General features: G+C 37.3%; 1 protein-coding gene across 1 annotated transcript in view; it reads right to left on the bottom strand.

The window, feature by feature from the left end:
- LOC132123476 (histone-lysine N-methyltransferase 2B-like) overlaps window positions 1-22168 on the bottom strand; it is a 41257-nt gene that overhangs the window by 9961 nt on the left and 9128 nt on the right. The window contains exons 4-29 of the mRNA XM_059534104.1: window positions 21868-22067; window positions 21259-21363; window positions 20903-21059; window positions 20547-20757; window positions 19855-19919; window positions 19507-19761; window positions 18716-18822; window positions 18501-18611; window positions 18155-18268; window positions 17873-18019; window positions 17093-17185; window positions 16160-16277; window positions 14243-14356; window positions 13280-13485; window positions 8571-8672; window positions 8231-8341; window positions 7781-7857; window positions 7466-7686; window positions 4942-5045; window positions 4571-4708; window positions 4186-4344; window positions 3915-4032; window positions 3699-3777; window positions 3409-3569; window positions 3153-3323; window positions 22-3058 (exon numbers count right to left, since the gene is read on the bottom strand). Of these exons, the coding sequence (XP_059390087.1) occupies window positions 22-3058; window positions 3153-3323; window positions 3409-3569; window positions 3699-3777; window positions 3915-4032; window positions 4186-4344; window positions 4571-4708; window positions 4942-5045; window positions 7466-7686; window positions 7781-7857; window positions 8231-8341; window positions 8571-8672; window positions 13280-13485; window positions 14243-14356; window positions 16160-16277; window positions 17093-17185; window positions 17873-18019; window positions 18155-18268; window positions 18501-18611; window positions 18716-18822; window positions 19507-19761; window positions 19855-19919; window positions 20547-20757; window positions 20903-21059; window positions 21259-21363; window positions 21868-22067 (6481 nt within the window). The remainder of the gene's footprint in view (window positions 1-21; window positions 3059-3152; window positions 3324-3408; window positions 3570-3698; window positions 3778-3914; window positions 4033-4185; window positions 4345-4570; window positions 4709-4941; window positions 5046-7465; window positions 7687-7780; window positions 7858-8230; window positions 8342-8570; window positions 8673-13279; window positions 13486-14242; window positions 14357-16159; window positions 16278-17092; window positions 17186-17872; window positions 18020-18154; window positions 18269-18500; window positions 18612-18715; window positions 18823-19506; window positions 19762-19854; window positions 19920-20546; window positions 20758-20902; window positions 21060-21258; window positions 21364-21867; window positions 22068-22168) is intronic.

Below are 22168 nucleotides of genomic sequence, written 5' to 3'. Positions count from 1 at the left end.
ATTCCAACTGGTTCTATGTACCTGACTGATATGGAGTTTGACTTGCGTGGTTCTTCCAATTTAGTAGGGCGGTCCAGGTCTAAAAAGTCAGATTTTGATTTCTTGGTGCCAATACGGTCAGATAAAGAGGACACTCTTTTAATTCGAACCTGTTTTGGTCGAGGTGCTGCTTCTGGTGTCACTGGTGGGGAAGCCTTCATCTCTTGTTTGACAAGGAGTCCTTCCGGTAAAACTACTGAACTTGTATGAATTTTCCCAATAATAGTACTGTTACGAGGTGATGAGGGAATTAGGGAAACATTCTTGTTGGGATCATAATATCCAGCCATAGCTTGGTTGATGATAGCTTGTGCACTATCTGCTTGATTAGATATATCTGAGGAGGTTACTATTTGACTTGTAGATTGTTTGCTAGATGGGCCATGTGTGCTAGCAGACTTTGTTCTTCTAGGTGTGGAAGACTCCTTCTTAATCCTTGGTTTTTTCACTCTATCTCCAGAAGCTTTGGCATTCCTACGTGGCTTTTTAACATCTGGTGCTGGTAGTGGAGCTGCTCCATTAGTACTAGATGTAAGTAGCTGTGTAATGGTGTTTGAGGTCTGTACCAATGGGGACACAATTTGCGGGACTTGGGGTGGAATGGTGGCACCTGCAACTGGGGGCAAGTTCCCAGCTGCTGCAAGTGTTGCCGATAAGGCATTGCTTTGCAAGAGGCTGGCGATTTGTGTAACACAGTTATATGAAGGGGAATTTGGAGTTGGCAGCTGGAAGGTGTTGCTTTCAGGGTTTTTGACAAAAATCTGACCAAGACGATTAACAAGTAAAACATGTGGTGTAGGATCCACATTGGTTCCACCAACCTCTTTTACGGTAAGAATAGCATGACCTGGTAATGCTTGGGTAACCAACTGTTGTTGGGGTTCAATTGTTGATCTGGGGGTTGAAAAATTGATGGAAATTTTTCGTCCTAGAGCTGTTTCTCTTTGCATAGGTGTGGTGTTGTACCCATTGATGACACCAGAAGCAGAGGCTGGCTGAATGGAAGAAGGCATTGCTTGGCACAGAGCTGATGGCTGAGAAGTTATAGAGGAGGAGGAGGAGACTATGGCAACTGTTGTAGAGCCAACAGGCTGCAGGTAAGTGGGATGCAAAGGGACAGACACTGTACCCAAAACTGGCCCATAAGTCCCAAGGGGTACACCAGTGGCTGATGGTACAGACAGCATAGACTCTGGTTTCTGTGGCAAATGTGTGGGAACACATGGCATTGCCCCTCCAGGAACTGAAGAGGCAGGGTGCCTTGTTTCAGCAGGTGGGTGTAATTTGGTTCTGAAACTCTCCATGGGTGGCAAGACCGTCTTACCCTCAGGAGTTTGGACTGGGAACAACGGCACATTTGCAGAAGGTGTCTGATTTGGGCATGCTGCAAAATGAACGTGTGCAGAGGAATCAGAAGATAAAGGTTCAGAAGATGATGCAGATTTGGGTAACACTGTGGAAGGAACAGGATTTTGTTGCTGTAGACTCTGAATTCCATTCACTTCCATTAAGTCAGGAGAATCATCTTTCAAGTGGTTGTTTTGGTAAACTCTAGAGTCATCTATAGACGACACAAAGTGGCCACTACTAGGATCCAGGTACAATTCTTTAGAGTCTGGAGGGTCACTCAGAGAATCTTGGACTGGGACCAAATCAGTGAAATGTGCATTTGGTGAAAGAGGATCACATCTCTCAAGAATTAAGGGTGTCTCTGGTTCTACCATTAAATGAGGGGCTTGGTAATCATTACCATATATAGAAAATGCATGGTTTATAGGCTTTAGGTCAACAAAATTAGTCAAAGTGTCTTGTGAGTGTACAACCACCCTAGGGTTTGATTGCAATGTTTGAGTTACACCAAAAGAATCTTGATCAGCAACAACCTCCGAGTTGGACACGGGTTCTAACCAAATTGAAGAAAAATCAGAAACAGGATTTGGAAATGCCAAACATAGCCCATTGCTAGCAGTCTGTTCATGAGGCACAGTGTTGAGTGGTTTGTGTGGCTTTTGGGCTTGATTCGACAATTTCACACCCTGGTTATCATTATTAGCCACACTTGTATCACTCTCTGTCCCATCATCCACACCATCAAGTTGTGAAATCTGCCTTAAAGATGGAGATGCAGACGTCTGGGAGGCATCCCTTTGAGCCTTTGAAGTAACCATCATGCGTCTGAAGTTGAAGTAGTTTTCCATGTCCCCATCAGAAGAACTATTACCCCAGTCGTCCCTACAAGGATCAACAGGACAAGACAATCCCTGGGTAGACATTATGGACTTCTCTTCGTCTGGCTCCCAGAAGTCTACCTGGTTGTCTTCACCTTCAACTACAATTTGTGCACTGCAGTTCATAGCTACGCCTTCATTCAGTTCGGTTTCTTCAATTTCAAGCTCTGTTCTCAGCTCAGGTGCTACAGTCAAGTCTGCCCCTAAGTGGAAGGATGTGTAAGGGAAATCCCTGTCACTACCTAGATGATTACCTTTTTGTGTACCCAAAAGGTCTCTTAATGGCAAGGCACCATTTTCTGCTGGATGCTCCTGTGGTGATGCTATAAAATTATGTGGAAGTTCAACAGAGTCTATTTGATTAAAATCAAAAGGCCTTGGTCTTGTGGAGAGGTGGGTGGGAGAGGTGAGGGATCGTTTGGTGCAAGGGCTGGTGCCAATGCCACCTTGCTTTGTGGACTGTGAAAACAGTCCTGAGGTAGAATGGGGTGTCAATATTCCAGAACCCCGGACTGAGGAAGCACTTCGACCGACAGGACGAGCTGATGAAGAGGTCAGCAGGTTTTCAGTAGCACCAAGGGGGATAACTGGGGAGGTAGGCTGGGAGGTTTTAGGGTGGTGGGAACCACCTGCTCTAGATGCAATTGGGCCTGCAGGAGATCCAAGAGTAGGTGAGGTCATGTGACTTCGGGTACCACTATTCTGTGGTTGTAGGCTATGCCGTCGTGGCCTTCGAGTGTCATCCAAATCACTTATAGTCAGGATGTGGTGAGGTTTGGATGGGGCAGCTCCTGGGTAAAACAAACAAACAATCAACCATTAAAATGCTTCTTATGAACTTTGTGAAGGCCATATATGCATCTTCATTGAAATTATATTAACTACCTGGAGAAGGCAGTGGTCTGGATAGTCCTCCAGCAGGTCTTCTGTTCTGGGGGTATAAAGGGATTTTGGGACGAGCACCAAGGTCCGGTTTTGCAAAGATAGATAACGAGGTGGAATTTGTTTCAGTGGAAGGATTAGCTGAAGATAAAACCACTCCCGGGGCTTCAGATTCTAATGAAAACATATATAGTTATTTGATTATTCAAAAAATGCCATAAGCACAAGCTATCACTTTGCAATTAGTAATATTATTGACCTAAATGGGGGCATGGGCTGTGGGCAATTGTGCAGTTTCCTCCCTGATCAGTTGACTCTTCCACTGGTTTATCCTGAACAGTTGGACGGACCTCCCTAACACGAAATGTGTATTTGCATCGATGTAAGGGGTTCACAGTACTCCAATACCAGCGAGAGCACCTAAAAAGCAGAAGAAACAATATGTATTGTTGTGCAAGTAAGTTCCAATACTAAAAGTGTCATAGAAGTAGCATGTCCATTATGTCAGGAGCAAACTCAAAAACAAACAAACAATTCAAATCTACTTACTCATAACCCACGGGGAAAAGTTTTCCATGACAGGCAGATAATTCACTCAGCTTTCCAAGCTTTTTTACTAGCAAAGAACCTAACAGGTGAAAATTTTTGTTTCAAACATTGTGCAGGAATTGTACAATAATTTTTATACAACAGTGCATTACATTCATATTTATACACATTACAACATTGTGTTATTTATATATACTTCAACAATAAAAGACCAACCTATCATTAAATTGATTGACTCCGGCTCCAATCCAGTCAAAAACTTTCTGCGAAAACTAATTCCTTCAAAATCCACATAAACTCTCCGTAGTACTTCAAACCCTTGACCAGTGATGATCTGGTAAATTACAGAAGAAAAAAAAGTGTTATCTCAGACCAGCCATGTAATACCAATACATTTCTATTTAACTGAATTTTTTTGTAAATACTATAAACCAAGAATAAATTAGCAGCTATGACTAAATTAAATGCTATTAAACTGAAAGCTCACTTTTCCACTTATAAGGTCACGATGCTTGTGACAGAAAACTCTTTTATCATCCTGGAAGACACAGTTGCGAAAGCGGGCGCACATGAAGTGGTAGTTGCTCTGGCACGAATTAAGGCAGCAACCTACTGTTGCCCCAGTTCGGTTACACCGCTCACAGCGCTACGGAAGGAAAGTCATAACATTAGCAAAGTCAAAGATTATATTGAGTTTAACTGATGGAAGCAAACTGTTCATGTTTAAATACTAAATTATATAATTTCAAACTATTACATTGTACATTAACAATCTATAAAGCATCATGTTTGTTAAAGTTATTAACTCAAGGCAGTACAAAGTGTCACCAATGGCTCAGTTGAACCAGAATTACATGAGATTAATGACATACCATCAGACGACCTCTTGCAACAGCACTGTGAACATGCAGAAGTGAGCCATTGTCCTCCTCAAACACCTCTGCAGACCACATGGTGCAATTTACATGAGCCCATTCATCCTGCCCTAGATAGAGCAACCTCCCTGCATCCTGGGAAGAGAAATGTATAACACAAATGATTGTAATTCCAGTTAACAGTAAGAGTTGTATACTGCAGTTTAATGACAATCCAGCTGATAATTATAACTTTGTAAGAACCCTTAGTAAAAGTACTGTGAACCATTGCACCATTCCTACAATCCATGTTAAGGCCTAGTAAAAAAAAGCTATAATAAAAGGTAGAATACTGTGGTGAGTTTACATTGTATGTCTTAATTACTTACACTGGCCTTTGCATCGCCGTATTTTTGGCACAGAGCGCACTGTCTCTCGTCGTCTTTTGACAAAACTGTGTCCAGGTCAGATTTAGTAGGCCGACCCTTCTTCCCTGGGAGAACATCAAAATCCAACGTTAGCCAAACAGGTTTTATTAAGAATTATTACTCTTTCTCTAACATCAGACAACTTTTGAATATTCTTTATAGACCCTCTCCACCCGGCACACTGGAGGTAGTGCTTTCACTAGATGCTGAAAAGGCTTTTGACTGGGTGGAGTGGGGCGATATTTTCGACACATTATGGAGGTTTGGATTTGGCCATAAGTTTATACCTTGGATCAAACTTTTATATACGTCTCCATCGGCTGCTGTATGCACTAACAATAATATATTCGCTTACTTTAAGCTAGGGCTGGACGATTATGGCCTAAAATCAAAACCTCGATTAATTGAACATTTTACCTCGATTACGATTATTGAACGATTATTTTGTTTCGGTTTTTTTTTTTTTTTGCCCTCATAGTTCACTGACAAGGTTTGTACTGTAAATATGATTGACTATCAGCAGTTATGATTAAACTGCTGATGATAAATGATTATCGATTCCTAGTTTTGATTCCAATAAGATAAAAAATCCAATATAAAAAAAATTAAGTCAAACATTTATATCACAAACTGCTTTGTTTTGAACTGTCTTACAACAGACACGGTAGAGAAGACAATGCTGAATAAAGTCGTAGTTTTTGCTATTTTTGGAACAAAATGTATTTTCGATGCTTCAAAAAATTCTAACTGACCCTCTGATGTCACATGGACTACTTTGATGATGTTTTTCTTACCTTTCTGGACATGGACAGTAGACCGTACACACAGTTTCAATGGAGGGACTGAGAGCTCTCGGACTAAATCTAAAATATCTTAAACTGTGTTCTGAAGATAAATGGAGGTCTTACTGGTTTGGAACGACATGAGGGTGAGTTATTAATGACATAATTTTCATTTTTGGGTGAACTATCCCTTTAAGCAAAAATACTGTACATGTGTGTTTTCTTTCTCATCTGTTTACGGGTTATGTTTATGATGATATACTGATGTAGTTTTCTGTATCGTAGTTTCGACTCGGAACAACCTTTTCTACAGTTAAAATACACAGAACAGTCCGAGAATGGACACAAACCGGGAACCCGCAGCACAACCGCCGACCGCTGCTCTCTATGCACGCGCTTGTGCTTCATGTGCGCTGCACACAAATATGCTATAATAAGTTTTGAGATTCAAAGCTACTTTAGTGATAAATCACAGGACAGCGCTGACAACTAGTTTCTGTGTTCCTCTGTGTGCGCGATCTTCATAGCTACTGTTTATATGAGTGTTCGTGCCACAATGCAGCTGCACGAACATGGTAGCTCGATATAAGAATACACATCCGTTTATCTAATCGCTTGAATGTCCAAACCATAAAAAAAATACAACTGACAAAGTTTAGTGAAGACACAAAGCACACCGCTCACGCGCCATCAGTATGTGTTGAACCGGCGTTCAGCTCCATGTTTTGCTTTTATGCCACATACTGGAGAGCAGAGTCATGTGGCTACACACGCGCTAGTATGCTTTTAAGGGGGAAGTGTTAACAGGATTAAAAAAACTGAAATAACCAACAAGGGAAAATTACGTCGGTTAGAGGTTATGAATTTCGGTTTAGATTATTTTTCGATTAATCATCCAGCCCTACTTTAAGCTACAACGTGGCATGAGACAGGGTTGTCCTTTGTCCCCACTTTTATTTGCAGTTGCAATGGAACCAATTGCTCTAGCTCTGAGACAAAGAGCTGACATCAATGGGATTCAGTGGGCAAAATTGGAACATAAGTTTTCGCTGTATGCGAATGTTATGTTATTATACTGGTCACATCCCCTCTCAAGACTCCTAAAATTGTTGAGTCTAAACAATTGTAAGTCAATATTCAGAAGAGTAAATGAATGCCTATTGGTGATAGGGTCAGTCTATCATCTTTAGGTTCGGTTCCTTTTAAAATTATCCCTAAGAAATTAAATTACCTTGGAGTTTGCGTTACACATAACTATAAAGATTTATATGTGGCCAATTATCAGTCTCTCTTGTTCAATCTAAAGCAAGATCTTGAGCCTTGGGACCACCTCCCACTGTCATTGGGTGGAATAATGAATATAGTAAAGATGAATGTACTACCCAAGTGTTTGTATATTTTTCAGTGTCTTCTGATTTTTGGAAGCACACAACATGCCAATGTAAAAGAAAGGAAACTTGTATCGTATATCTTTACTTCATGCTTTTTATGTTTTCTTTATGAATATTGATTATATATTGTCTTTAGGTCTGGTGTTTGGGGAAGGAGGGCTTATTTGTGTTTTTCTAATCTGTATAATCTAAAATAAAATATAAAAAAAAACCTTGAACAAAATCCAAAGTTATGATAATTTGCATTGCTTTCCATATATTCACAATCATGAATGGCTACTAATGTCATTTAATACTTGTGTGGTTATTTACCTTTCAGGTTCATTTGTAATGCCCTTGGGTCCATAAAGTATCCTTTAGGGTTATGGGCTAAAGGTGTGGACGCATCCTCCTCTTCTCCCAATTTAACATCCACGTGTCTTCCAGTCATCTGTGGGGCGCCGTCCAAAATCTTGTGACATGCATCTCTCTCACGCCATTGAGCATAAACATGTTCATAATTTGGCGGCATCACAGCATGCGCAAGCATCCCGCTGCAGAAAATGGAGGCGTGTCATTGCCAAAAGAAACAGTTTCAGCGCATATATGAATGTTAATTTCAAACAGAAAGAATTTGATGGTGCTTACGCTGGCAGATGTTTAGAGAGTGGATCCCATATTTTAGGGTCCCGACTGTTAAACCAGCCATATACTTCCTCTAAGAGCTAAAAAAAAAGATTGAAAAGCAGATTTTAACCACGAAAAACCAAGAGCATTTCTAGGACTATATTTGGAAATGCATGCTAACATATTACTTTGTTTTATCTCATGTGATTGGACTGCCAAAAGTAAAAAAAGGTTTAATGCAAGATTAAACTAAACTTCTAGATGATAAAACTAACAGTTACTATTTTAAACAATTGTCGTGTCAAATAGCAACTGAAATTACAGTCATACCATGACTAAAACGCCAGACTTGTATTCTTAAGAAGTGCATCATTAGTAATGTTTTCACAGAATTACCTAAGCCACTCAGACTGGTTGGGTAAAAAAAAAAAAACACTTGTATATTTGTAATTACATATCTAAGAATCTGACCTTCCAGTAATACGAGCGGGCAAGGGCAGTGGGTCTTTGGTCCTCTGGTAAAATTTCCTCATCTTCCATGTGATTGCGAATTACTTTCACCACATCCTCATGAAAGGATTTCTGCTTGGCAAAGGCACAAACTTAATTAACATTCCTATTTTTTTATTCTTCTGTTAGAACAATGGTTTAAAATGAACCTTGGAATGTGGACCAATAACTATGGCATTTTTCAATTAAGCAATAACAATAAAAAATACATTTTGTGACTCAGAAGGCAAACTTTGAGGTAAAGTGCTAAATAGTTTCTCCTTATGTTGATCTCAGATCTAAGACAAGCACAGACACTGACCAAGGATGTGTACAGGCCTTCATCAAACTTCTTTCCAATAGCACGGAAGTCACAGACAGGTACATTTTCATCCACAGTGTTCAGGGAACCCAATGTAGTGCACTACAAGTGAAAACAAAATACCAGAAATCTGTAACTAAGCAGTGTTCCTTTTTATAGGTGTCCTGTTTAGTTCCTGTAAAAGATTTTATATATATACATATATACACACACAGACACACACTGACATTTCCTCTTGATTTGGCTTTGTAAGACTGGACTGGAATGATAAAAAGCACAAACCGCAGAGATTCTGCACATTCTGACTAATGATTTTCCGAGACTTTTGACAGTCGATCACAATGACTGATGCTGGTTTGAAAGAAATAACTAGGACTATATGAATCATGACTTTTCTTTAACTTTTCAGACTATTAATTCCAATGGCTTTATTCACAGAATAAAAACATTTAGTTGGAATTTTAATGGACACCTTTAATCTTTAATGGAAGTCTCATTCTTGTCACAATGAACATTCTAAATATGTTTTTATTAAAATGTTTGTGTGAAATTACAATACATCATTCTAACTGCATTTAAAACAATCAACAGAAACAGACTGCTGCAATTTTAAAAGCATACTAGGTTTAAAAGAGGTTTTAAAGCCAAAAGCCTGATTTGGATGGTAATTGTTTCACATGGGATGCAAGTTTTTACAACATTTAGGGGACTGTAAATTATTTAATTGCAGACCGAATCCAGAATGTTGTACTTTTTTCCCACCACTAGTTAAAAAAAGTTTTTAATTTACTAGTTTTTAGTAAAAAACTATTTAATTGCAGCCCCAAAGCACACCTGGGTTTACAAGAAGACACAGTTTAAATCCACTGCCAAACACCATATGTGAACTGTTGCAATTTGCTATCATTTGCATGCATATTTATTACTAAAATGCAGGAAACTATTTCCATGACCAGTATTTTAGAACTACCCACACAGTGAGTGGGAGATGTTCAGACCGAAATGAAGAAATAGAAGAGCACATTTGAAATGGCTCATTATTATGAAAGGCACATGTATACAAAACTAGTGCTGGGCGGTTTGAACAAAAATTAATATCAAGTTTTTTTTTTTTTTTTTTTACTATGCCAGTTTATGACGTTTTTTTTTTTCATGCATAATCAGGTGCTTCATCAGCATAATTCTGCTGGTTGATATTCCAAGACGTGCTTTTAGTCTGACAGGTCTTGCATGAAATAGTTCCTCTTTTTGGAACAAGCTTTTCTGTCTCATGTTCTACTAGTTCTCATAGCTGTGATCGACAAAGGACAAAAAAGTAGGAAACTATACGGTGCACTTACCCCCCTCCCCCACCACACGCACACAGTGACATAATTTATATAGTATAATAATAAATTAAGAAAAAAAAATATTGTACTTGTTTTTTATTTAAATTAATTTATAAATTAAATAATTAAAAAGGGAAGAAAATTTTAAATACACATCTAATTTAAATCATAAAAAAATCATAAAAGGAGTAATGTGGGAAATATGCTTCAAAGACTGGGCAAAATAGGGATGAAATCCAAAAAATCTGTCAATAACTTTCTGCTGACGTGCATGAAAACTAGCCATTTATTGGGCATTTCTTGTCCTCCCAGATGTTTTGTTTTTCCTTATTACTATGGTGTCCTTTACATCTATTAAAAATAACATCTTTATTTGCCTCTATATTTTTGAAAGGTATCTTTTCTTGTGTTTTTGTTCAACCATTTTGTCAGTGCTTTATTATAGACTTCTATGATTGCTAATTCACAACAGAAGACGATTATTAGGTTGAACGTTCAGAATACGATTCCATAGGTTATATTCCAGCACGAATTTCGTGAATGGACAGCGACTCTTTAGTAGCACGTAGAACGCGTTCATGTCAAGTAAAGTTTTTGGGAAAAGCGCGTGAATTTGCGGAGAGCGTTTATAACCTTGCACGTAGAGAGCGCTCTTCAGAGCTAAGATAGATTGTTATCAGGAAACTCGACCCAGAGCAGATTTAAGCATTCATTAAAGTGAATCGGTATATAGCCAAATATATTTCTAGGTCGCACAGATTAAATTTCAGGAGCATATGCGACAAAAATGTTGGCAATTTCGAGCCTTGTAGAAGCTGCTAAACTTTCTAGCAAGAAGTAAGCAATAACCAACATGGCGTTAGCCTACTTTGCAAGTTAGACCGGAATCGTTTAACATTAATGTTATGGAATCATGACAAAAGTGATCAATTGATTGGTTAAATTTTACTAGACCTGCATATAAAAATGAAAGACAATTTATTGGATTTGCTTACATGAATCACCCGTGTTCACTGTCTTCGTCAGTCAACTGAAGCTCTTCACGTGAGTAGATGGTTGGGTGTGTGCGCATTCAGAACGGTGCGCGTACACTTTGAACTTCAATCGTGACAAATTATTGGACTACTTGCGGAGTGACATGACGACATGATTCAAAGGCACAAAAAACGTTGACAGCGATGAGCGATGTGACCTGACCCATCGCAACCACCTACACCCCGAATTTAAACACAATAATTAGCCTACTTTTCCTGTTAAAATATTTAAAATGACCACCGACAGAAACATTCTCGTGCCTTTTGCATTTAAATCTTTATCACAAGCAATCCCATGGGTCTTAAAGAGCTTTGTTTTTCTGCTTCCATAAAAGTGAATATGTATATTGTTTTCCTTGTTTATCTTAAAGTGCTCTTTTTCTTGTTTTAAACCTAGCCAAAAACACATGTGTTGCGTGTGAAACAGCTTTAATTAGTATACATTGTGAAATGACTGCATTTCCATGTCAATCCATGTTCATTTTTCCTGCGAAAACGTTAACAATCGCTGCACTGCTGCAGACGCACTGCTCCTTGAACGGACGGCAACCTCGTGCAGTATGAACGCTGGAATCCGTTAACATGGGTGTGTGTGAAACAGACGTTATAACATAACACCAGAGCACTGCTGTGTTTACCCTCATCACGCCTCGCAGTTGCTGCTTAGAAGTGCAACATTGTAAAGGGTCCGTCTGAAACAGTGTCGCGCGGCCGCGGCGCAGCATAACGTTCGTTCAGAACGTTGAGTAATTAAATACATCGGTATAGCGGTATATTTAAAATTAACATTGTAACATTGTTTCATACAAGTCATCTGTGAGAAGGAGTCAGACACAAGCCGTTGACTTCCTGACATACAGTTTTGTTGATCACAGAGAGAGCACTGACTTATCATCTAAATTCATTTTGTAAACAAATAGCTTAGATGTCGTAAACTACTTTTGTCATGTTATTGTAGTTTAGCTTGCTAAATTTCCCAAGGCTGTAGCTTTAGTGTAGTGACGTTTCATTAAATGATGAGTAACTGTTAGCTTAGCTTACTACATTTTCCAAGTAGCTTGCCCAACACGTCCTACTGCTTAATAAGCATATAGTATACATTGTGAAATGACTGCATTTCCATGTCAATCCATGTTCATTTTTCCTGCGAAAACGTTAACAATCGCTGCACTGCTGCAGACGCACTGCTCCTTGAACGGACGGCAACCTCGTGCAGTATGAACGCTGGAATCCGTTAACATGGGTGTGTGTGAAACAGACGTTATAACATAACACCAGAGCACTGCTGTGTTTACCCTCATCACGCCTCGCAGTTGCTGCTTAGAAGTGCAACATTGTAAAGGGCCCGTCTGAAACAGTGTCGCGCGGCCGCGGCGCAGCATAACGTTCGTTCAGAACGTTGAGTAATTAAATACATCGGTATAGCGGTATATTTAAAATTAACATTGTAATGAAAATATACACCAGTTTTCGGTATGAACCGGTATACCGCCCAGTACTATACAAAACCATATTAAAATATATATTATATACAGTTATATACATATAATATAAACCAAGCAAATAAGACGTTGCATTAACTTGTTTCTGCTCCACATTTTTTAATGAATAATCCATCATTTTGAGAGACAAGTGTGTGTCTATTTTCCTATTTTTAAACGGTAGATTTAAATAATTAAAATAATTAGATATTGTTAAACATGACTTTATTCTTATTATTCCAAACATATGACATGTTATTTACAACAGACAATCATGTGACTGGCCCGATGAGCAGCACAGAATTCTTCTCCACCGTCAATAATCATTGGGTTTTATTTGACTATAAATAAGCAGCCAATAAGAAGTTTAATCCATATTTAATAGTTAGTTAATAGCGAGAATTGGTCCCCAAACTAAAGTGACTTTTTTCTATTTATTCTCAGTTCCAGAGTATTGATTAATCTGGAACTTATCATAGTGAATGTGCTCTCTAAGATTATCATTACTATTATCTTTACTTTACTACAACCCTACTATCTAGGCCCACAAAATATGGAACATAGGGAGATTCAAAGTCGTCATCTGATTGGTTAAAATCAACAGGATGTCAGCGAGATGTGCGTCTTCTGGAGATTTTGATCAACAATACTGTGAGACGTCAAACCACATCACGGAACAAGAAAACCGCAGAGTTTACAAATGAGAAAAATGGTTTATCGGAATCAAGTACACACGGTATTTAAGATGTCAACAATCTACAAAATGTTTATACGAAACAAAGCAAACTGCTTTTTGAACAAACAATGGGCTGCTGCAACATTTTAAAAGAATGGCATACTTGGTTTAGGAGAGATTGGAAGCCCACCTTCTTGCAGGTGACCAGGTGCTTAGTGAGGCTGGAGCTCAGCAGGCAAGAAAGCACCCTCTCCAAGCCAGTCTTCAGCTCCTGGTCGAGCAGTTCCCTCCAGACTGCTCCATTAACATCCTCTCCATCAGGCTGCTCTTGTAAACACGGCTGACAGGAGTACACCACACTCTCAGGCAGACTCGACAAGATTTCATACAAGTCATCTGTGAGAAGGAGTCAGACACAAGCCGTTGACTTCCTGACATACAGTTTTGTTGATCACAGAGAGAGCACTGACTTATCATCTAAATTCATTTTGTAAACAAATAGCTTAGATGTCGTAAACTACTTTTGTCATGTTATTGTAGTTTAGCTTGCTAAATTTCCCAAGGCTGTAGCTTTAGTGTAGTGACGTTTCATTAAATGATGAGTAACTGTTAGCTTAGCTTACTACATTTTCCAAGTAGCTTGCCCAACACTTCCTACTGCTTAATAAGCATATAACGGTTAGAAAACTCACATTATTACTCAAGTTACTTCTGCATAATATTTAGGAGTCATATAAGACCAATATTTTTTTTAAGAGACTTCAAATTGTGATTTTCTCGAAAAAATTGTGCAATCGGTGGGAAAGTTCCACTGTGTTTGTCTTTTAAGTATTGGGAAATGCAATGTGATGCTTGCAAAGTGATAACCCTGTGAACGGAGTAGTTTAATAAATACTAGAATGGTATCGTTTTTTAAATTTATGCTTTCTCCGTGGATTCAAAAGAATGCTTTTTTTATTACAGCCACATAAAAAAAAGGGAAGAAAACATTTATAATGCACAATAAATCAATATTAAATATTTAATTTGCCTAAAAGTGTCATTGCAATAAAAGCCGAAAAGTGAGCATCTCTTATTAAAAAGATGATAAAATAAAGTATTTAAAAGAAAAAAAAAAAAAAATCAAATCCATCAGATTCTGTCACTCACTCACCTGTCAGGCCTTCACATTTAGCATGGACCCAGTGGTTACACGTGGAGCACTGCATCATCTGGCTATCATAGTCATTATCTTCATAACACTTGAAGCACATGGTGCAGTAGTTTCCTACACGCATAAGAAAATGTTATCTGACTATGCAGATGGGCTTACCACACTTTTTTTTTTCAAAGAAAGGATACATATTTAAAAGGTCAGCGTGGCAGACAAATAATTATTTATTAAAAAAAGTTGTGAGGTTTTATGTGATTGCACCAACTAAGATTATCTTTAAAGCAGTTAATTTGCTATTTCAACCTAAATCAATTAACTACATTTTGGAAAATGTTATTTGCATTATCTTTAATAAAATGTATTATATTATAAATTGCACATACATACACACACATATATACATATACACAAATATATATACATACATATATATATATATATATACACATTCATACATATATACACACACACAATCATATATATATATATATATATATATATATATATATATATATATATATATATACATATACACACACACATATATACATATATGTATAGTGTACATATATATATATATATATATATATATATATGTATATATATATATATATATATATATAAATTAGGGCTGCATGATTAATCACATGCGATTGTAATGTTTTTTTAAAGAAGTCTCTTATGCTCATCAAGGCTGCATTTATTTGATCAAAAATACAGAAAACAGGAATCTTGCAAAATGTCATTACAATATAAAATAATGGTTTGCATTTTAATATAATTTTAAATATAACTTATTTCTGTTATTCCAGTATATACATTACCCTTCAGAAATCCCTCTAAAATGCTGATTATTAAAATTATAAATGTGGGCAACAGCTGTGCTGCCAAATATTTTTGGGGAAACTGCGATACTATTTTTCAGGATTCTTTGATGATTAAAAAGTTAAAACGAACAGCATTTCTTCAAAGAAATATAAATCTTTTCTAACAATTTAAATCTTTGCTATCACATCTTAACAATTTAACATCCTTGCTGAATAAAAGCTTTAATTTCTTTCAAAAAAATAGAAAATTTTAATTTACTGACCCCAAACTTTTGAACGGTGGTGTATATTGTTAGAAAAGATTTCCATTTTGAACAAATGCTCTTCTTTCATCAAAGAATCCTGAAAATAGGTTCTACAAAAATATTAAGCAGCACAACAGTTTCCAGAACCGATAATAAATCATCATATTAGAATGATTTCTGAAGGATTATGTGACACTGAAGACTGGAGTAATGATGCGGAAAATTCAGCTTTGATCACAGGAATAAATCAGATTTTGTATATTAAAATAGAAAAATGTGATTTTACTTCATAATAATATCCTGTATTTTTATCAAATAAATGCAGCTTTCAATAGCCTAAGTAACATTAAAAAAAAATTTAATCCCAAACTTTTGAACGGTAGTGTTTTTGCATATATATAGAGAGAGATAGAGAGAGCATAAAAATATACATTCTCAATATAAAACCCAGTCAAATTATAACATTTTGTACTAGCACTACACACATGAATCATTCCTTAACAACAGGAATCTATACCCCTGCGAGAGTCCTGAAGAAACTGAAGAAACCTGAAGAAACCGCTGTAGAGCGTAGGCAACTGACAACAAAGGGCACTGTATTATGCGAACTCAAAAAATAAAACAAAAAGTCCCTGGTGTTTCTAAAGAGCACAGCACATTATTATTTGGGTTTCCACTGAAGGTCCTAAGTTTGAGCTCATCTGACTGGATCGGTGACGAAAATACTCTTTTACGTAACATCCTTTTTATCTAACATCCGTGAAGAATGCTTAAACACCCGCATAATTTATTATAGGCCTATATAAAAATCTGACTGTCAGATTGTAAGACCCTACAAGTCTCACCTTGATCAAACAACCTAGTGCAGTCAGGACACAGACCCTTGTCATGATTCCACTCGGTGTCCCAGCTCTTTCCTGGGGTCACGCCACAACTCTTGCACCGGATGCATGTCATACAAACCTACAAAAAAAAAAGAAAAAAAAAAGTTTTTAGTTCACCCAAAAATGAAATTTTGATGTTTATCCACTTACCCCAGGGCATCCAAGATGTAGGAGACTTTGAAAACGAAGACACTCCTAATTGACATTGTAAATAGAGTGTCAATAGTCCATTTTTAGAGATAGGTGGCGGTAATGCACTTATAAGTCTGCGATCTTCCATAAAGCAAAAAGAAGAAGACGACGACGTGTCACGCTCCTGCTGCTGAGAACTCGCTCAGGAAAGTTCGGACATTGTGTGAATCAGAGGTAAAGGATATAAATACAGTTCAGTTTTTTTGCACAGACCAATCATTTTGTGTCTATACACATCAATGTATCGTCATGAGCTGCAGGGTTTAATTTGGTTTTGTTTGTTTTTTTGTTTTGTATGTTTTAGCCGTGATTCCCATCCACTTACATTATAATAATGACAGACTGCAACGTTGTGCATTAAATATCTCAGTTTGATTTCTACTGAAGAGACAAAGTCACCAACACTTTGGATCCCCCGGGGGCAAGCAGATAAACATAAAATATTCATTTTTGGGTGAACTATCCCAACTAAAGTTAACTGAAGTTAACTTTAACTGAAGTTGAAATGTAAACAATAATTTTTGCATTTTGCAACTTTACTGTCCTGTTTTTGCCATTTTGCCTGATCCTAGCAGATCTTCCTGTTATGTTGCACTTTTATTTAATCTAATGCAATATCGTGGGAGCTGAGACAGCAAAGCATACTGAAAGTATTTTTGTTGGACTTGCATGCTGAGGAAAGTACAACTGTGGTCAACTTACCCAAGGCTTCTTACGTTTGCTGGGTTTGGGGTAGTTGGGACCCAGACAGGCAGGATGATAATAATTCTGACACCTTTCACATTCCAGCAGAGGCTGCACAGAGATCAAGCACAAAAAAAAAAAACCCCGGTGCCACAGTTGTATTAGAACATCTATTTCCTTTAAACTCTTAAAAGGTATTGTACATATTCTTTCGTCGCCTCTGTAGGTTTAAGGGAAATAGGCTATTTGTAATTATTTTTAAGTCAATAAGATTTTTTCCCAAAATAAATAAATACATCTATTCAGCATTAAACTGACCAAAGGTGACATCTATTATTTCACAAATGATTTCGATTTCAAATAACTTCTGTTCTTTTGAACTTTATATTTGACAAACCAAAAAGTACCATCGTTTGCACAAAAACAGAAAGCAGAACAACTGTTTTCAACTGCTTCTGAGAATTCAGCTTTGGCATTACAGTAATAAATTACACTGTAAAGCATTTTCTAAAAGAAAATGATTTAAAACTGTAATAGAGGTTGAAAATATTACGGTTTGTACTCTATTTTTGAATACAGCTTCTATGACCATAACAGATATTTTTAAAAACATTCAAAACTTTTTTTTTTTTTTTTTTTAAAGAACAAACATTTGAAAGGTAGTTTAAGTCACAAAATGTCATAATTCTACCCTACACTTCTGAAGAGCTTCGGTTAAGGCAATCTGAACTTCTTATTCTTAGGTATATCTATTCAGATTAGTGTTCACATTCCATGTTTTTAAGAGTTGAAATCTACCTTGGATTCTTTATCCTTGCAACCACAAACTCGGCAGAACTTGCAGCGCCGACAGCACCAGTTCTCCTTGTTCTCCTCTAGTGGGCGCTCTGAAGGGTCCAAGCAGAAGCGATGGAAAGGCTCACAGCAGACCTGACAATACAGCATCTGCAAAACATTGGTTGGCATGATGACAAAAATATTTAAAGGTTGCCAACATATCAGTGAAACTTCCCCATTACTATAACCAATTCCTATTTCTATTTAAACATTTTGCTGTAATGAAGAGCAGGAAGGACAAACCTCATGTTGGCCTTTACTGGCACACAGCAGGCAGACATACTGGGGCATGAGGGGTACTGAAGTAAGGATGCTCAGACCTCCTGTCGCCCACACGCTCTGCACACTACAGTCCTCCTGTGGAGAGAGACAGAGAGGAATAATTTGAATGCATCAAGACTATTCTGCTGGGTAACCCTGATCTTCCCATAACAGAATCAGGTGCTGCCATCAAGTGGCAAATCACCACAGTTGCTTCACATCTGTGTAGATTACAAATTAAATATCAGTCGATCCCACAACATGAAAACATCTTTAGAGAACCACTTGACTTCCATGTTAAGTTTTTTAAAGGAACGTAGTCATTTACCTTAAAATCAACACGGATCTTGTGTGTGGGCTCTGCGGGCTCCTGTTCTCTCTCTGCAAAACCATTGGCGAGGGCTGCAAGGACGCTGGGCGGCGTCTGTTCCTGAGGGCTCTGCAAACAGAGGAAAAATGGAAGCTGCTTTCGCTGCGTTGATAGCATTTTGGCTAAATTAAGACAGTTTTGAGAGAGTCAGCAGATATCATCAATCCTAATACCTTCTCAATTTTCCGTTTAATGTGTGGAACCTTGTGGAAGCTTGGTCTGCGATGCCGCACTCCCTCGTCAAAAACATCGCCGATGAAGTCGTCCAATGACACAAAATCTGTGGCGCATTCAATACAAACAGAAATGTGACTTCGTAAGCAATGATGCATGTTAATTGAATTCCGGTATATATATATATGGAACCAGTTCTGAATAAAACCAGTTCAAGGTTTCCGGTATGGGGGCTTGTTTCCAGCAAAAAAAAACACAAAATCTCATAATTCAGATTTTTTTTATCTTGCAGTTCTGAGAAATTGCAAATTATCATAACTGTGTGATATAAACAATAAAAAACTGTAACAAGAGTCAAAACTGTAACAAGCTTTCTTATGTCAAGTAATTAAAAAAATTTATATTTTTTATTGTTTCTTATCTCACAATTCTGACATTTTTTTCCAGCAATTCCAAGTTCATAACTCATAACTAACTTATTTATCAATATTATGAAAAAAAAGTGAACTGTGAAATATAAACTCAAAATTTAAAAAAAAAAAAAAAAAAACTAGTAATTCTTCAAAAAATATTAGAATTGCGTGATGAAAAAAGTTTATTAATTCTTTCTGCGAAGGTAATAAAAATGTATTTTTTTCTCTCTGAATTTGGAATTTCAAGCTAACTTGCAAATTTATATCTCCTAATTCAGACTTCTTTTCTCAAAATTGTGTGAAAAAAAAAATCAATTGTGAGATATAAATTACTTTTTATCCTCTGGTGAAAATAAGCTTCCATACTATGGTCTAACCTGAGTTGCGAAGGCCAGGAGTTCTTCTGCGTCCTGGGGACGTGGAATTTGATCCTCCTATCCAGTCAAAGTCAGAATCGTAATCCAGCAGGTCGCAATAGGAACGTGGTTTTACGTGTCGCCGTGGCTGTTTCCGCACAGACGGACTGTCTCCCAGAGAGGGTGGAAACATTGGCCCGATACCATCCCCAACCTCACATTCCTCATTACTTGAGTAACCCGCACTTATCGATGAGCGCCGCTTCTTCACATGCCCTGAAAATAAAGACATGTTTTAAGCTGATGCACAGAGGATAAATAGTGCAGTTCATTTTGAATGCTTGCATTCGCTCTAAAACATGTTCTTACCTTTATGGAGCTTGCCACTTAGCCTCAAGGCCTTCCTTTTCTCAACCTGATCACATCTCTTGTATCTTTTAAAAAAGAAAGAAACAAAGGCCTATTTAATTTGGACAGGACTGCACCGATCTAAGTTTGAAAAATACGAGGGCCTTGAATCTGACACAAGCAAGAAAACCACTGCACAACACTGAATTCAACTTTTCAGGGACAGATATATATATATATATATATATATATATAAATAAACATTCATTTTATTGACATTAATGACAGGAATGTTGCCTTGAGAACTGAATAATTTCAAAATCAATATTTAAGAAAAAAATGTAAGAACATAAATGACTATAAGTGAAATACAATTAAGTTATACAAAATAAATTGTAAAAAAAATGACAAAAATGACGAAAACTTGAACTAATATGAAAATTTAAATAAAACAAATTTATAAACATAAACAGCTCATTTCAAAATATTAATAAATACCATAATAGTTCATAAATATCACTGGCTGTTAAGAAAGGTAACACATTTTTCTTTATGAACTGTAATAGTGTATAAATATTAGTATAATAACAAATTTATTGACAAATGTGATATGTAAAAGGAGGCTTCAGCCAGTAACTGCACGACTAAACTATGAGTCTCAAGAAGTCATAGCAGTAAAATACCAGAACACAAAAACAAATTAGCATACTTACACACAGCACTGCCGTTTTGTGTTGGGACCACCAAACTTGGGCTTGTCCAAGCAGTTTATGCACCTGCCACAGTCCTCCTCATGCAGACAACCTTTACACTCCCCACATCGTCTGGAACGGTTCCCATACAAGTGAGCCCTACCACGGCGAAACTTGGGTGTCCTGTGTTCTTGTATTACAGGGCTTTCTGGGTCAGAGTGAGACTCAACTCCTGTAAAAGTGACAGAAAATGGCCAAACACAGGCTTGATACATAATAACAAAAAGTATTAGACAATATTATCTCATTAGCTCTAGGTCTATTATCAGATCCCTTCTTGGGTTAATTGCTCATCTTTGCAGTGAACGTGCTGGTACCTTTTCCTGCAGGTGAAGGGGATATATCTGATCTCTCGTGCAGGGGTAGTGCACTGAGTCGGGGGATGTCGTCGGGGACCATAGCACGAGGCTGACCCAAAACCACAGCCGCAGCTCTGCATACATGCTTAATGCGAGGCCCTCCTCTGGCAGGTTCCTTATGGAGAGATTTATGAAGTATAAAAACAACAGTACTGAACAAATTCTCTGCTGTTATTATACTGCACCTAGTCACCTACTGACCAAGTCAAATCAACATGTATAGCATTACTGAAAAAAAAGGTTTATTCAGTAGAATTATTACAGTCCAATTCTATGTTCTTGTTTTATATATATATAAAACAATAACTCAGTACCTGCTCTGGAGAAGCTTCAGTCTTGTTGGGACAGGCATTTTCAAGCCGCTCTTTTGGTTTTCGTCTCTGTCTCTTTGTTGCAGTGATTCTTCCCTCTGGCAAGAGCTACCGAAAATGTGAGAACAGATGAAAATAATATTAAGAGCTCACCAAGGCTGCATTTATTTGATTTAGAGTATTATATATCAAATATTATTATAACTTAATTATTTTCTATTTTAATCTAATTAAAAATGGCATTAATTCCTGTAATTTCAGAGCTAAATGTTCAGCATCATTACTTTAGATTTCAGTATCAGATGATCCTTCAAAAATCGTTCTAATATGCTGATTTGGTTTCTTAGAATCAATGTTGAAATCAGACGTGCTGCTTAATATTTTTGTGTAAAGTCTGATACATTTTATTCATGATTCTTTGATGAACAGCATTTAATTGAAATACATTTTTTGTAACTTCCTAAATGTCTTCTGTCACTTTTGATCAATTTATTGCATTCTTGTTCAACAATAGTATACATTTCTTCATTTCGCTTTAACCGATGGACCAATTGTAACTGTAAAAACTGTTCTTTTGTAAGGAAAGGTACACATTCAGTTTAATGGACTTACCCCAGATGATTTCAACTGTTTCTGCTGGTCTATTTTGATGAGCTGAACCTTGGCTTTCTTGAGGAGGTTGAACATGCGCTTGTTGGCTCCTGTAAGGCGAGGGCGCTGAGTGGCAGTTTTCTCCTCAATGTCAACGGCATGTTTCAGAATGTCCTCAGAAACCGGCCCTTCTGATTCTGCATGATGCATCTCATCAAAGTCTGGTAAAGAAAAATATATTGTTGGGTGTTTAGACCAACAGACTGACAACAAGTTAAGTAGCACTTAGCAAACCTTAAAGTCAAAATGAATTGGCATTTGC

The sequence above is a fragment of the Carassius carassius genome, chromosome 41 (assembly GCF_963082965.1).
Source record: "Carassius carassius chromosome 41, fCarCar2.1, whole genome shotgun sequence".
NCBI lineage: Eukaryota > Metazoa > Chordata > Actinopteri > Cypriniformes > Cyprinidae > Carassius > Carassius carassius.
The sequence above is the reverse complement of the archived record's forward strand: the minus strand, read 5'-3'. Positions and strand labels throughout refer to the sequence as shown.